The sequence below is a fragment of the Cariama cristata genome, unplaced genomic scaffold (genome assembly GCF_000690535.1).
Source record: "Cariama cristata isolate BGI_N322 unplaced genomic scaffold, ASM69053v1 scaffold32118, whole genome shotgun sequence".
NCBI classification, from domain to species: Eukaryota; Metazoa; Chordata; class Aves; order Cariamiformes; family Cariamidae; genus Cariama; species Cariama cristata.
In genome coordinates this window covers 45989-62052 of record NW_009632238.1, presented here as the reverse complement: position 1 = coordinate 62052, position 16064 = coordinate 45989, and the positions used below count along the sequence as shown (strand labels likewise).

The following is a 16064-nucleotide window of genomic DNA, read 5'->3' as shown; positions in this document are numbered from 1 at the left end:
CAGGAGCCGGGTTTTAATTATTTTTTTTTAACGCTTCTTTCATAACATCAACAATTCATTAATTATTATTTGCCTATTCATTTGGCTATATTTTCTTTTCTGTTGCTTCCTTTTGTTTAACATTGATCATGTTTCACCCTGTTTTTCATTCCCCCCTGCCTGCAATCAACTTCTTCATTCCAATAAGGCTGGGCACAGAGTAAGTTTACTCCTCTTGGCTGTTGCTAACACTGGTGGTAAGGCCTTGTTAATGTTACTAGATGATATGAATGTCACATGGTACATATGAATTAGGGGCTGCTGTTCAAACCACGCTCAAGATTGCACCTAAATTTGTAGTAAAAGCCAGATGTTGTAACATTCTTTGCCACTATTTTATGCTGCAGATACCTGTGATGATTAAACACCCTTCAGTGCTTTTAATTTCTTTTTGTTGTTGTAGCTTGCCAAGCGTTTCTTTAATTAACAGGAGCTCAAATGTAATTTTGGGGAAAATATGAGGCCTGTGAGTTTGTCAGCAAAGGCAATGGTCTTTGTTGAATGCACACGCTCTGCTGATTTCAGTAGGGTTATGTGTTTTAAGTGGAGTAAAATTTTATTAAATGTTAAATACATAACTGGTGTTGCATGTCTAAGTCCCTTAAGCATCAGTAAGAGAATCTTATTTATTGCCCCTTTAATAATCAAAATTACTTGTTACCCATTTTTTACTTGCATTCAAGTATTGCATCTCTAGACTGATGCTCAGAAGGACATTCTTCACTGGGAAATCTTGAAAGACTATCTAAAATGTGTCTTTTTTTTCTTTTCCTCTCCTGGGTTTTAAATTGGTAGCTCATTGATTAAAAAACTCTTGTATTGCTTTACTGATACTTTCAACCATCTGTTCTCCAAAGATGCATGGCTTTCATGATGGCCCTGAGACATTCTTAATCTAAAAAACCCAAACAAAACAAAAAAGACCCAAACAAAAAAGCTACCCAAGTCCCCTCTGCCTTTTTTGATGACTGTTAGCGTGAAGATAGCTGCATGGCCTGAAACTATAAAAAACAAAATTAAGAAAGATAATTTCTTAGTGTACTGCTTATATATATATATACACGTATCTGGGCTGGGTCTTTTACGAACGCATTAATGGCTGTCATTTGAGGAACTCACTAAGTAGCAAAGCACTGTGGTTGGAAGGTAAACTGTCTCTTTTTAATATGGAGCTATTCATCAAGTTAACAGGGATGATTGTCTCTAGATCCAGTGTTTTTACAGCATAGAGGCATAACATCCCATGCTTTATAGAGCTTTTCATGCCCTTTTTGCATAATTAATTTATTGCTGTGCTGCTCACATAAATTATTTCTTTATTTGCAGATTTAAAGCCTGTGGTATTAAACTGGTCTTACTTCATCTGAATCCTTAATTTTGAAACCCCCATTAAATTTGTATTCTCCTTGCATCTATTATACTGAAACTATGAATATCCAGAACTGGTAATAGAAACAGTGTGTGCAGCAGTCTGGCTTATTTTCTCTGCAGTGCCCTGTTTTGTTTTGTTTGTTTGTTTTAAACTGTTAGTCTTATTCTGTTGTTCAGTGGTTCCTGCAATACGGACTCTGAACAAGCTTCCTGTTCTGGTCAGCTATTAACACGTTGCAAATTTGCCTTTTTTTTTTTTTTTTTATTTGGGATAAGGAAGAAAATAGCAGTTAATTAAAGTAGAAAGAAACTTAGACGAAGAGTCTTAAAGCAAAGTGGCCACAGTTTAGCAGGGTCTGTGCTTGAGAATATGTGCTAGAGATGTCGTCTCTTTTTTTTTTTTTTTTGAATGTCTAAGAAGGAAAAAAAAAGTGGGATAGATTATGGTAGTTTTCAAATTTGTGTAAAATACATCTAGTAGTAACACATTTCTGTTGTTACACATTGCAATGGCTTTCAGCAACAAAATAAAAAAAAAGAAAATTCTGTAGACTGTTGTGTTTGTAAGGCCCCTCTCTGGATAATATGCTGTGTTAGTAAGGGCCTTTGTTTTCCTTCAATATAGCGATATTCCATCACCATTTCATTCTTATTTTACATCAAAATGCAGAGTTATGAAACTGAAGAAAACATTGCAATGCTTTCTGTTTGCCAGTAATTCTTGTCTTAATAAGTGTCTGTAATGATCTTTCTTTCCTGTCATGACACCTCCTAAGTTGGTGTTAGTATTAGGAGATCTCCACATTCCACATCGATGCAACAGCCTCCCAGCCAAATTCAAAAAACTGCTGGTTCCAGGAAAGATCCAACACATCCTCTGCACGGGAAACCTCTGCACCAAGGACACCTATGACTACCTCAAGACTCTGGCTGGGGATGTTCATGTTGTCAGAGGGGACTTTGATGAGGTAGTGCCCTCTCTTGATAATGACATATTTTATGCATCTTTTACGTAAAGGCAGCATTTGGGTTATTTGTAATTGAAGGAAAAGTGGGCAAACTGAGGCTATGTAGTACTAGGAGGACATGAAAAACGAACTTGGGAAAAGAGTTGGGGTTACAATCGATAGTGTGAATTGCACAGTAAGTTCTCATCTGTCATCAGAGTGAATAAAAGTGACTTGCACACTTGGCTACATCTAGGACTCCAGCAAACAGGACCTGCTGCTGTCAGGTCTTTGAAGTTCCTTGCATCCTACCACATTCTCCACGGTGTTCATAAAAGCAGCTTTGTAGCTCTCATTTTGTAGCAGTAGGGCCAATCACACTGAGTATTTCCATAAGCTTTCCCCCCTCTCTTCCTGGTATTGCGCAGAGTTGTTTTTAAATAGAGATCTCTACATTTAATCTGTGTTTGCTTTTTTTATTTTTAGAACCTGAATTATCCTGAACAGAAAGTTGTAACTGTTGGACAGTTCAAAATTGGGCTGATTCATGGCCATCAGGTTATTCCTTGGGGTGATATGGCTAGCCTGGCACTGCTACAAAGGCAGTTTGATGTGGACATCCTAATTTCAGGACATACACACAAATTTGAGGCATTTGAACATGAAAACAAGTTCTATATTAATCCAGGATCAGCTACAGGAGCCTATCATGCCTTAGAGAAGTAAGTAAAGTATGGGAAATATCTGTGGGGATTTTCTATTTGATAACAAAACTGAACTACAAAGCTCTTTATGAAGGTTAATGTTTATATTCTAAGTGTTGGGGTGAGGAAGTGTTGGTAGCACTTGCTAAATCTCCTTGACTGAAACAGATAAGAGTGAAATACTTAAAGCTTCAGATCTGATGTACTGTGCGTACAAAATTCATATCCATTTTTCTTAGAGTGATTTTTGTTAAGTAGTGGTGAAACACTGCTAAGGCGATTATATACACAGAATTCATATTGAATTTTTTCCCTCTTTCCAGCAACATCATTCCTTCATTTGTGCTGATGGATATCCAGGCTTCTACAGTAGTTACATATGTCTATCAACTAATTGGAGACGACGTGAAAGTAGAAAGAATTGAGTACAAAAAATCTTAAAAATGTTTTTGCTTGTCTGGTATTTTTACCATCTATTCTGAACTGCAAGTTACAATACTTGATTGCTAGTTTACAGAACTACACTTACTCGCTAACAGCTTAACAATGTAGCTTATTGGTAATAACTTTAAAATGACATTGTGTTTGCTTTTCTCTGTATGAATTGATTTGTAAAATATTCCATTAAAATAACTGTTTAAATACTGTTCCTTAATGTTGTAATAAACTCCACTTCATAGAAAAACTAAGCTTTATGAACTGTTGTTGGGGAAAAAAATGCAACAGTTGTAGTTGCTTTTAAAATGCCTGATGCTGTGGTTTGGTGACTTCTAAAGGATACTTGTAAATGGCTTGAACAAAAAGATTGAGGACTCTGGGGCCATGTTAATTTGCTTCAGAATCCAGTTGATATTTAAGTTTCTCAATTTAACATTCCCAATTAAGTTAAAGTAATAAAATAGATTGATAGATTCTGAAAATACTACAACTAAGTCATAACTTTCAGTAATAATTTCTCTGTAGAATGTTTAACTATAGTCTTTTATAATCAAAGCAGTTTCAAATACCACTATGCTTTAAGGAATGATGGTCTCATTAAATCTATAAACAGTGAAGAGGGGCTTTATTTATGGCTTATATCTGACACTACATGTATACACACTTTGCTGGGTGTACAGAGGTTTTTAAGTAATGTAATGCCACGTGATGCTCATGCTACTACTGAAGACTAAACCATTGGTTGTTCAGCAAGACTGGACCTTTTGGCTCTCCTATTCTCATGACTGTAGGGAACTGAATGTATTTTAACAGCTCCTAATTCTCATGACTGCTAACTTTCCAATAAAAATGGAGTTTTACCTTTTGTCTTCTACAGAAGAACATTTAGAATGGTGGCCTGTTTCCTTTGCCGATGTTGGCCTTTGTATTATGACTCTTTCCAGTGCAGTATCTGTGCAAAAAACTGTGCAGTATTTGTCATGAAGGTTTGAGTTAAAGTAATGATTTTCTATAGAACTTAAGGGATCAGCTAGAACCCTTGCTTCTGTGTCATAAGCTGACAAAATAACTTACTTTTACTTCTATTGAAAAGAAATCTGCTTTACCTTAGAAAAAGACCCAGCATTTCAGTCTGGTATCTCAGGAGCCTCTGGCTAACTGCTACTTTATGCAGTGAAACACATGCAATTGCGTTATCCTGCTGCAGACATACAGAAAGAACAAAGTTGAAAAGAAAACCTTGGCACACGTTATTCAAGGAAGGTTAGTGACTGAGTGGAGCATCACTTTACTGACAACTTCATAATTAAAAAAGGTTTATAGAATACTGCAAGGCCAAAATTGATAGGCAAGGCTGTTTATTTGTGCTCACTGTAGTTAAAATTACAATTTGTCTACAAAGTGTATTTTACATGAAGTACACCACTTACAGCTCTAAAAAAAGTTTATCACAATATGCGAGGTTTTGTTGGTGTGAATGAAATCCTAGAGTGATCCTGACAACATGGAGAAATATAGAGGTAAAGGAAATAAACTTTAATCCTTCCTAAAATCAAAGTGCTGAATATTCAACATCACTGTTGAATAGAAACAGAAAATTCTGCTGGAAATCTAAACTCTTTCAATGGGGACAGAGTATGGAAAAAAACCAGCCTAGAACAGTTAAAAAAGAAAGCTGTGGAAAACTCAGAGTAGCTTTTGGTAAAAGAGCACTGAGGTTTTTGTTTAATGTTCACTTGCCCAGTATGAGCATTCTCAATGCATGGCCCTCATCTTGCCAGTAGAGGGAGAAGAAAAGGGTAAAATCAAGACCTTATCGATGACAGTTCTAGTACACAGGTCTCCCCTGGTCCATTCAGATACATCTGGAAGGTAAAAAAAAAAAATATTAATAGGGCTTAGGAAAACGAAATATAATCTAAGACCTGTAACAGTTCCTGAAAGCATAAGGCTTAGCACGGCACAAATTTGGTTCAACTAAAATGAATTATTTGAATTAATAAAGGGTTATTTTATTATATACATTTTACTAAAATAAATTGGCTAGCAAGTATTTTTGCTAAAAGTTGCATGAAAGTCTTAGTTTAGAAAAAAAAGAGAAAATACTGCATGAGGTACAAAAGTGGTTTGCTTTACCTTCAGAAGATCAGATGATGGTATGTCCACCAGAGTAGGATTTCCACATTTCTCTTGATATTCTTGAATTAAGGCTGTTGCATCATCAATGCTGTAGGAGGCAAAAGTTCATCAACTTTGTCAACTTAAGCTCCCTAAAAAGCCAAGAATTTAGACTATATAAACTGAAGTAGAAAAACAAGGTAAGACCCACATTTTTGAAGTCAGGTAGGTCCTATCATTTCCCAGTAGAGGAAAACAAGCCATGACAAACCTAGCATTTAACCTGTGGCTGTCAGTAAAACCAATATATACTAGAATTTAAATGGTTATTTATTGGTTCCTGTCCCACTTTGACTGCAGGATAACTGGTAACAAAGTGACTTGCAATTTGGGGTCTGAAATGAAAGTTGGCAGCTGTGCACAATGAGCCTGAGTGCTGTGAGTCACGGGTAGATTGCTGATTGAGAACTGCCTTGCAGTAGGTTCAGTGGCAAGACCCTTTGTTTTATTTAAGTGGAACATAAAAGCCATTTATAACTCTTGAAAAACTTAGGAATTAGTGGGCTTGCCACTAAGTCTTGTATACAGGCTGTTCATTTATTTTTTCAGAACGTTCTTACTACTGAAGCTGTGACTCCATGATGCCACTAAGCTGAATTCATCTGAAGGTATGGTGAAGTGATTCAAAGCAAAAGTGTTTGCTTTTTCAGTCAGGTTACTTCTGCTATTTTAATTGTGTTTGATCTGCTTGCCAGTCCAGGCTCAACAAGCTGTTACTTTGGCGTGAATGACACTGTAAAACTCTATCCTAAGTATGCAAAGTACTGAGATGAGTTTTTTATTTTGTTTATTTATTTAACTTAGCAATGCTTTAAAAATTCTTGGAGACTAAGTACTAGGAAATCTCCATGACTTCAAATAAATGAAAATAAAGTAAAGGAGAGATTCAATTTCTGTAATTGCTATCAGTAATACATCACCTGTTTTACCTTTCATTAACTTACCAGTTCTTTTTGGCAAAATAATCTACCAGTTCTTTCATTCGGTGAGTGTTCATCAGTTGTTGCTTCAGCAGTGGAAAATACTTAGTTTTCAAAAATTTTTCGTATAGCTTCTCATTTATAATACTCTCCAAAACCAAAGATCTAATCTGTAGATTTAGTAATGGAAAAGTATTAATATTTTAAACATAAGAAATTTTACTTTTGAATGAAAAGAGCTCAGAGTTTTCTTATTGGACTCCCATAAAGCAGGATTTATTTTTTTTAATTTTTTTTTTAGTGCTGCAAAATGGCAGATTTTACGAAGTCTAATCTCAGATTCAGATAGGGGAATGAGTTAAGAACTTTGCCTTTAGGAAGGCAGCCCAAGGCAAGGGAGAGTGCAGTTTCATAACCCCTTTGGCCTTTTAGCTTAAAACATTTATTTAGAAAAATAAAGCAGTACTGCTGCAAACAATGCTGTCCTACAAATAGAGGCAGCCTTTAATACAGCACTGTGTACATATACAGGAAGTTTTTCAGTTGCACAACATTAATAAAAATGCAAAAATCCCTGCAAATGTTGCTATATTTTACAAGTTTGTATTATGTCAACTAATGCTTGGCAAGATCAGGGGAGAGAGAAAAAAAGGTTTTGTGTTCACTTACCTATCCAAAAAGCCTCTAAGTCAAAGACAAGTGAAGTAAATTTTATTTACCTGAGAAGCAAACGCTACTACTTCTCCAGTGTTCATGTGTTCATCTATTTGTTGCAGCACAGTTTCTGTGTTACATGTCGATAGGAAACCCTTGTGAAAATAAGTTAGAAAACATTAATATTCTGTGAATGATTAAAGTAGAAACTCTCCCTTCAGAGCAAGTATTTGATTTATTCAGGAACAATTAATATTTTGAAATTCTATGTACAAGCATGAAATTATCATACCAGGATCTGTGCTGTTTGAAAGAGTAGTACTCATTGCTTTTAACTCTCAAAGGGTATTTTGCTGTAGCTGTTATAGATTATTTTTTTTGACTCACTACCAGACTGAATGTCTTGCACTAATGCTGTAATTTGGGAAAAATCTTTCTGAGCTTAACTTTAATGACTGGAAGTTTAAGAATATAAGATGCCTTTACTAGTGCCAGTTTGCTCATGACAAATATGGGAACAGCCTATAATGCTTCATCTGGGAGAACAATGCAGAACATAAATTAATGGAAACAAATAGGAAAGAAAACTGTGGAGATATATAAATAGTGAAGATATGGCTTTAAGGCAAAAGGTTTACATCACAACTATCAAGCATCTTTCTAAGTCAGGAGCTTTCAACACTTTTCTGAAGTAGGATTTGGTACTTTTCTTACAATCTGCTGTGAAACTAGCCCACTGCTAGCTTCTTAGCAATTATGTATGTTATCATCAACTTCACACTGCTCTAGCAGGTATATAGCTATGGCTTGGGTTTTGTTGGGGTTTTTTTCATTGGTTTTATGGGTGGGATCCCATAAGATAACCTAAAATTCACAAAAGGCAAAGTCGTATGACAAAGCTGCTGAGGATGACTTGAAGCTATCTGGTTTTGCTTCTTAAAAAAAGAAAAAAAGGAAGCGTTCACATGATCCCTCTCAGAAGGGCAAATTCAGAGCAAAAGTCTTTGCGAGTGGGAAATGCCAAGCAGCTGTCAGCAGTGACATATTTAAATAAGCTGGAATTATAAGTTACCATCTTTTACAGCCTCTCTTGAACATAACATGCTTAACATGTCCCTTGCACAGATAGAACACAACACTTATTATTTACCTGAATTTGCTGCTCTCGCTTCTCAGGCTGAGGAATCAGCAGCAGGCACCCCAAAGCAAAAGCTGGAAGGTCCAGCTGTGCATATTGTTTAGCTATTCCGATGACATCCAAGTCAGCCAGCACAGGACACCTTCAGAAGAAGATTATGAGTGAAGTTCTCTGCTATGATATGTAGAACTGAATGGCTTAGTACTGTCAACAAAACTGGCGGTTTTTAAGCCAGATAGAACAATACATTTTTACCTCATCTTATTTTCAGAAACTGCCAAGCTATGCGAATTTTAAGTTTCACAAAGTACAAATGCACGGCGATTTTCTAGCTTGAAAAAAACCCCAAACAAACACAAAACCCCAAACAACTATTCCAGTTTCTCCTTCTAAACACCCAAGGCCCTATTTTGAGAGGATGTGCTGCTCAACTGCCCAGAGTAATGCTCCGATACATATGTATATGCAGAGTAGCATAGGCATGTTCCTCAGCTGGATCCCTTTCTAGTTTTTCCTAACTAACCTTTGGTTCAAGTCAGGCTCTCTGAGCTCTGGTTCTTCTCTTGAGCAAGTCAGAGGATTGTGGTGAATAAGATAATGATTTATTGTGATTTTTTGTGTTATAAAGGCAATGCAAAACTGGTTTATGCCCAGAATGTTTTGGAACATTAATACCATAGGTTAACCACATTTATAGATGTGCAACCACTAGATTTTTTTTTTTTGTCATGTCAGATTTATTCTTTGTAGGAAAATGAATTCTTTCTCTCTTATACTCTTTGTTAACATTTTAGGAAATGTGCTATATTTTGGGCTAAGAAAGATAGTAACTGGACTTTTAGGGTTGACCATCAGTGCTTTAAAAATGTCAGGACAGGAACAGGTATCCCTCACGGGGCAGTGACTGGGCAGATAAATTGGTTTTCCAGCAGTCTGTGCTGCTGATTCTGAGCCCGAATTCAGAGAGCCCTTCCCAGTACAGTTTAAACAGCCAAGGTACTGAGTTACAGCACCTGTTGTCAACCGTCTGCACGCAAGCACAGAATTTCTGTTTGGGTATGTGCCCTGGTCCTGTCCTTCCCACAAGAGGCAAAAGGTTCTTCCTCATGCATCGAGTTCCCCAGTTTTCAGAGCTCCTTTGTATGTTCCAGGGCAGGTTGTTGGATGAGAAATTACAAAAGGGCATTCTCACTCATGCTAATACAAATGTGGGATGTAGTATACTTACTTGAGCAGAATCACAAAACACTCACAACATTCCTCTAACTGTTTAGGACTCGGTGGACACGAGGCTAAGAAATAAAGAAAACGTGATAAAGTAAATATATAACCAAGTTACTACAGAAGCATGATAGCTAATAAAAACCCTACCTGTGAGAAATGGTGACAGAACTACACTTCGCCAAGCTCGACTGAAGTTGGGAATCTGTTGACAACAAAGTTTTAAAGTAATAGCCAAATACAGTTGTAACTAAGTGTGCTTGTAAACACAGATACATAGACATCCTGACCCACTGTAGGCAGAAGAAGCCTGATGGTTTTCTTTTCTTTTTATCCCGGATGAATTACTCCCTAACATTGCTTTCCTCATCTCATGGTCTAAGATTTAGCCATATTTTGACTGTTGGCAAAATTATTCTGTCCAACTTTACAAAACTCTCCAAGTAAGTGTTTACTGAAGGAACCACAAGTGCAAAATATGCTATTTCAGTGATTAGTGATAATACTCGTCTGCATATTGCATTGTGACAAAAATAATAATTCAAAAAGAATCTCTTAATGTGTCACACACAAGAAAAGGATCTAAATTCCTGTTAAGTGAAGAAGAGATTAGTAGTCAGAGAATATTTGCTTACCTCCCATAATGAATGAATCCCAGTAATTGCTATCAAAACTCTTCTTAGATATTGAATCTGAAAAAAAAATTCGTTATAAAATACTACAGTGTTTTTGAAGATTTGGCAATAATCTGTAGAACCGCGTTACACTTGTTGTCTTGTCTGCAGGATGCAAACTTAGTTCCTCAAGGTACCTATGTTTCTTTGGGAAGAGTAACTGATGCATATGGAAATATGATTTATAGTTTAGTAAATTAAACTTTCACAAGCAGTAGCAGCATGTGTTGTCTTCATAAATACCCAAGATTTCCAGTAGTCTTAATATAACTGGTGCTGAAAAGTTTATGGTCCCACCTTTTTCGCTATTAATACCTAAATCTCGTTAGATTAAAACTAGCTTCAGTACCTGCTCCTGATACAACCACATTGCCGAGGACATCTTTTAGCTCCTTAAGCTGTAGCAACATTATGTAAAGTTTGACAATGAGAGGTAATTAAGATTCTGAGTTACTAAAATCAAGATTACAATCATAATAAATACATTTTAGGGGTAATATTTTTCTATGTGTGTATGTATTTCTCTCTGTGCATGTATTTTCATATATGCACAGTTTGTGCATGTGTGTGTATATTTGAACACAAAATATGCAGATTATGTTGTAAAATTATACTAATATGAATAATTTTTCCAATTTATTATCACAGGATTTACTCTTGCCATCTGAAAGACTTTGTGCCTTTAAAAATACAGAACAATTTAAGATCAAAATTCTCAAGCAGTACTGCTAAAACACGAATTCCTCAAAGCTTCATCAGCTCGGTATCTAAGAGCCCAAGGTAACCATGTAAATTATCAATAATTGTTCACAGTAAGTTTATATATCTATCCCATTCTTTAGAAATGGGTGGATAAAAAAGCCGCTTTCTCACCTCACTGCAGAACTTCATGCTTAAAAATTCCTTACCATATTGAAACCAAGGAGTTTCTGTAGTAGGCCATTCCACAGTTGGGAATCATATACTTTGTATTCTAGACTAAGTTCTGTCACCAGTCTAACAGCCTAAGGGAGAGCAAGGACACACTGTATTTTAATATACATTCATGATCTTCAAACCTTTACTGCTTGCCAGCATAATTTTAGATTTTTACATTACCAGGACCTTTAACTCCTGAAAGGCCACAACCAAGCCACTTTAGAAATTATTTTACACGTATGAGGAGAATTAAAACAAAACCAAAGAACCCACCTATACATGATAGTACTTTCTTTTCTAATTGTAGGAAGGCTAAAGCTTTTTTATCTGTCACTTTCAAATTTTAGACTAGCATGTGTGTATTTCAAATAAAGAACAGATCACTTCCATTCTATGGCTGTAAATCAGAAGTATTACTGTTGAAGCCTTAATAGAATGGTATACTTTTTTTGTCATATGCTTTTGTCTACCTGGAAATCTCATTTACCTGTGCTTGTCTTCAGTGTTAAGTTAGCTGTTTACAAAACATACTTGGTAACACAAGGTAATTGTCACAGTAAAATTCCTTAGCAGAGTATAACTTAAAACTTATCCCTGGCATATTAGATAAGTAACTAACAGCTATTCTAAAGGTGTATTCTGTTAATATTTAATTGATATCAAAGTATGAGTCCAAATATCTTCAAAAAAAAAAAAAAAGCTTCTGCACCAAAGATCTTGCTTCCCAGACAAGAGACAACGTATGGGTACTCAAAGGTGGGCAAGTACTAGGGAATAGTTATGTGATGGGCAGTAGTCAGCCTATCAACAGTTTGGGGTTTGGTCACTCTAAAAGAGGAGAGTCTTTGGGGTAACTGCCTATGCGCTGGTATTTTTACATATAATTGTGAGTAGCATATCATGAGTAGTGTATGAATAGGACAGAGTACATTGGAGCAACATCTGTATAGAAATGCGTGTGCTATGTAGAAAGGTGTACGTTTCACACAATGTGTCACAAACAAACAAAAAAATTACAAAGGATTTACAAATCATACCGTGGGTTCATGGCTGTGATTCTTCCATAGCCCTTTAATCATTCCTTCCTTAGGACTCTTATGAAATGATTCATAAGTATATGGAATATTCAAGATTTCAAACTCTGCCAGATAAATGCAGCATTTTAGAAAATACCTGTAAAAAAGTCCCCCCCAAACCAAAGAGTTAATGATATTTACAGTCGTTATTATATTATAATTCACATAATCAAGCTCAGGATAATATTGGAAAAGTGTTCTTCTGTTGCTTTAAAAAAAAAGGGAAAAAGTAATGTAGACTGTATTTGTACTTAAGAAGGAGATCTTAATGAAGTAAAAAAAAAAAACAAACTTTCTAATAATTGCTTAGGGAAACCTCATTCACCTGAACAATGGATAGCTTATATCCTCTCTAAAGATAAACCAGTTACTGTAACTCTTACAACTACAATTTCAATTTATGCACAGAGACCCCATATTCACAGAAACCCATACGTAGGTATTTGGTAGGATGTACTCTGAAACCACCACTTTCCATTAAAAAGACCCTAATTCCAGATTACCAGCATAGAAACTCTATTCTAGATATTTTCTAAGGAAGTCAGTTCTACAGATATCTTCAAAGAAACAACATAATTCTGCTGGGGTTTTGGTTCCTTATTTTTGCAGAGGACTATGTCTTTGCAAGATGACCAGTTTCGAACTCTGATGAACAGAATACTATACATATGGGTAGGAGAAAATGCTTCAGTTACTAGAGAAGTAACTGCCATCTATGCAAAATGGAACAAAATATTTTCCACGTAGTCATATTACTTTCAGGTTTACAAATTAGGGCTGTGATGTACTGGACTGCATTATGCTCTTCAAAAACAGAAATTAAAAGCTAAAAAAACAGATTAGTAAAAAATAATTCTCCAAATGGCATATATTTTTTCCCAGCGGCTGTTAAAGGCCAACAAAACATCATTATTAAGGAACAACTTAAGGAAAAGTCATCTTACTTTACTTTCTCAATGGGTTTCTTGAAGAGTGATTCCACAGTGTTGGTGTCTGCCAAGTAGAGCAGACACTTAAGTGCTCTGCTCCTGTGAGCAAATGTCAACTGAGTAACGCTGATGGGCTGAGAGGGGGGAAAAAAACCACAGTGAAAAGTCACAACAATTGGGTGAACAACTAGAAAGAGGGTATATATATGTCTAGTATGATGCTTTCTAAGATTTTTTTGGTTCATTTAGTGGAAATATATGCTAAATAACAGATTGGTTCACATTCATCTTTTATACTAACCAGTTGAAATATTTGTCAACTTCAAAGAATACTGCTAAACCAGGTGGTTTTCTAGATTTAAGACTAGTAATGCAGGGAAGAAAAATATTTGTGATCTGTAGTATCACAAATGCATTTAGTAAGTGTGAAAGACTGAAGGTTAAGGTCCTGCTAAAATAATTTTACCACTATGCTTTAATTCCACCCAAAGTAAGCCAATGTATTACACCAGCTTAAAGCATATTCTAGAAAGCACTTAATGAAGTTATTTTCAGACAATATCAACAATAAATTTAGAAAAACCAGAGTTCAAGGGTTGCTTTTGACAGTCTATTGTGAAATTCAATGAATGCCAGTTTTACTCCAAAGGTGTGGGGGAAGAAACATAGAGGTCACACAGGTATATAAACTACCTACGTCACAGATACAAAGGCCTTAGGTTGAAACCCATACAGTTTAGCAGACAAGACTTGATTTTATTAAGAGGTAAAAATTTCGTAAGTAGCAAGCTAAAATAAGAATTTAGAAACTTACAGATGTGGCAGATGTTGTAATTGCAAAAAGCATTCTTGAACTGTAATCCATTGGGCGTGACTGAAGTAGATATATAACTCTGAAAAAATGCATTTGTTTTTAATACAAGTACAGCATAGCTACTGAAATACAATGTATCAACATCCATTCAAATGTAAATGTATTTCACTGTCAAAAAGAGATTAAGGATAAGAGATTCCAAGGACATAGAAAACAAGGAGAAATCTCGAAATAGCTACTCTTAAGCACTTACATCTATAAGTTATTGCAAATGGCATTTCATTGCATGAGTAAGTATTTGACAATTCAAAACTGATGTCACCACCAGAAAGTAAAAATAAGAACACAACAGTGAGTTCTGAATCACACACACTGTTAGGATTCTTGAAAAAGCTAGACATAGTTAAACTTGCAAGTTAACAATAATTTGCCATATTATATCAAAGACAACACACATACCTTCGGAGTTCTTCATCTTCCTGTACATCTCCAAAGATTTCTTGAGTTTTCTGTAAAAAGACATGAAAATCTAGTTGTGAGTTTTCTAAATTGTTTGGATAAATAGCTGGGTCATATCCTTGCTTAAACCCTGTCTTAAAAGGTGGGCACCCCTGCTAATGCAGCCAAGGAAAGGAATTCTGGTTTTATGAGTCCTTTCTCTATTTAATTGTATGACTGGCAGTCAGCACCATTCCTCAGCCTGCTAACTGGCATTCTGAAGCAGAGGCAATGCCTGCTCCCTGCCCTTTCTCACCCAGCTGCGTGCTGCATAGATGGCCATTAACTCTCTGTTAGCTAAGTTGCAACAGGAGAGGATTCATTCTCTTTCTGATTCTAGAATTAGTGTTTGATGAGGCTAATATATTTACAACTCCTTTACTCATTTAGGCTGGCTACACAACCTTACTGTAGGCCCAAAGATAAGATTTTAATTTCTATACAGAGAGAAGGAAAAGCATTTCAAATAATTCTCACTAGAGACAGTGGTGTGCAACAATATTAGAAAGGTACTGAAATTGTTAGTAGTCTCAATTCAGATGTATCTCAAATAGATTCATGAGTGCTAAAGGCAATTTGTGCAAAATAACCGTAGTCTTTTGAACAAGTGATAAAACTGTACATATTTTATGCAACTGGCCATTTTTCTCCAAAAGCAAATCTCTAGTGATCACTTACTTCTGAGGGCGGTATACTTGGACACAGCCATTTATCCAGCAGTTTATCCCAAATTTTGTTCATATCCAAATTGTTAATTTCAGCTATCTCCTTAGCTGCCATATGGATATCTACATAAACAGGTAGAGACAATGTATTTACAAACTAGTATTATCTTGCTTGGCATTTTTATAAGAACTTCTTTTTGCTCCTTCAAAACCAGATTATGGATACTCACCTGGATAATCTCTGCCAGTTGGATTTTGGATTCTTTGGTCTATACTGTGGTGTTCGTATAGTAAAATGATAAGATTTGCTGGTTTCCCAATAGACTTTAGATGCTCTCCAGTGTTCAAGTTATGTGTTATAAGAACATTTTCTGTTGCCGATCGCTTATACTGCATATATAACTTCTTCTGTAGGACTTCTGCTTTTTCATTTGAATCATCCTTTAGCAAAACACCACAGTCTTATATAAAACAACCTCTTTTTACTCAAAAGCACTATAAAAATAATCTTTTTATAGTGAACTAGGTAGCAAGATCAGCCCTTCAGATGTGTCTCCATACCTATATCTACAGATATATTTTTTTTCTGTAAACAGATAGTACTAACCATGCTGCTCTAGCAAGAAAACATATTTTGAAAAAAATTGTAAAGAAAGGTATGTTGTGAAAAAGCCAAATAAAACATGTACCACATGCATCAATATGTAAAACTAAGACATTTTGAGGTAAGATGGAGAAAAAAAAATATTTAATATTAAACCTTGGCTACTAGAATTACAGTTTAATTTTGGCACTATTCAAAGATGTGACTAAGTATCAGAGAACTACTTAGTGTTCATTTTGTCTCAACAACTTTATAGCAAGTTTGGTATTTATAAGC

General features: G+C 35.6%; 2 protein-coding genes across 2 annotated transcripts in view; one reads left to right on the top strand and one right to left on the bottom strand.

Moving 5' to 3' along the window:
* Nucleotides 1-1915: 1915 nt before the first annotated feature.
* On the top strand, nt 1916-3746 carry LOC104166381 (vacuolar protein sorting-associated protein 29). The gene is made up of 3 exons (XM_009706276.1): nt 1916-2378; nt 2844-3079; nt 3385-3746. Exons 1-3 carry the CDS (start codon nt 2172-2174, stop codon nt 3500-3502), a joined length of 561 nt encoding a protein of 186 aa, XP_009704578.1. The 5' UTR covers nt 1916-2171; the 3' UTR covers nt 3503-3746.
* A 1558-nt stretch (nt 3747-5304) lies between these two features.
* KNTC1 (kinetochore associated 1) overlaps nt 5305-16064 on the bottom strand; it is a 40086-nt gene continuing 29326 nt past the window's right edge. The window contains exons 49-63 of the mRNA XM_009706274.1: nt 15415-15625; nt 15198-15307; nt 14481-14530; nt 14022-14100; nt 13223-13341; nt 12240-12375; nt 11193-11288; nt 10246-10302; nt 9761-9815; nt 9618-9681; nt 8402-8531; nt 7317-7406; nt 6622-6767; nt 5636-5726; nt 5305-5364 (exon numbers count right to left, since the gene is read on the bottom strand). Coding sequence (XP_009704576.1) covers nt 5305-5364; nt 5636-5726; nt 6622-6767; nt 7317-7406; nt 8402-8531; nt 9618-9681; nt 9761-9815; nt 10246-10302; nt 11193-11288; nt 12240-12375; nt 13223-13341; nt 14022-14100; nt 14481-14530; nt 15198-15307; nt 15415-15625 — 1494 coding nt within the window. The remainder of the gene's footprint in view (nt 5365-5635; nt 5727-6621; nt 6768-7316; nt 7407-8401; nt 8532-9617; nt 9682-9760; nt 9816-10245; nt 10303-11192; nt 11289-12239; nt 12376-13222; nt 13342-14021; nt 14101-14480; nt 14531-15197; nt 15308-15414; nt 15626-16064) is intronic.

Bases quoted from the DNA above. Each gene is read 5' to 3' on its own strand.
- LOC104166381 (XM_009706276.1), top strand. From the start codon at position 2,172: ATGACACCTCCTAAGTTGGTGTTAGTATTAGGAGATCTCCACATTCCA. The intron at 2,379-2,843 runs GTAGTGCCCTCT...TTTTATTTTTAG, and splicing joins TCAGAGGGGACTTTGATGAG to AACCTGAATTATCCTGAACA. The intron at 3,080-3,384 runs GTAAGTAAAGTA...CCCTCTTTCCAG, and splicing joins GCCTATCATGCCTTAGAGAA to CAACATCATTCCTTCATTTG.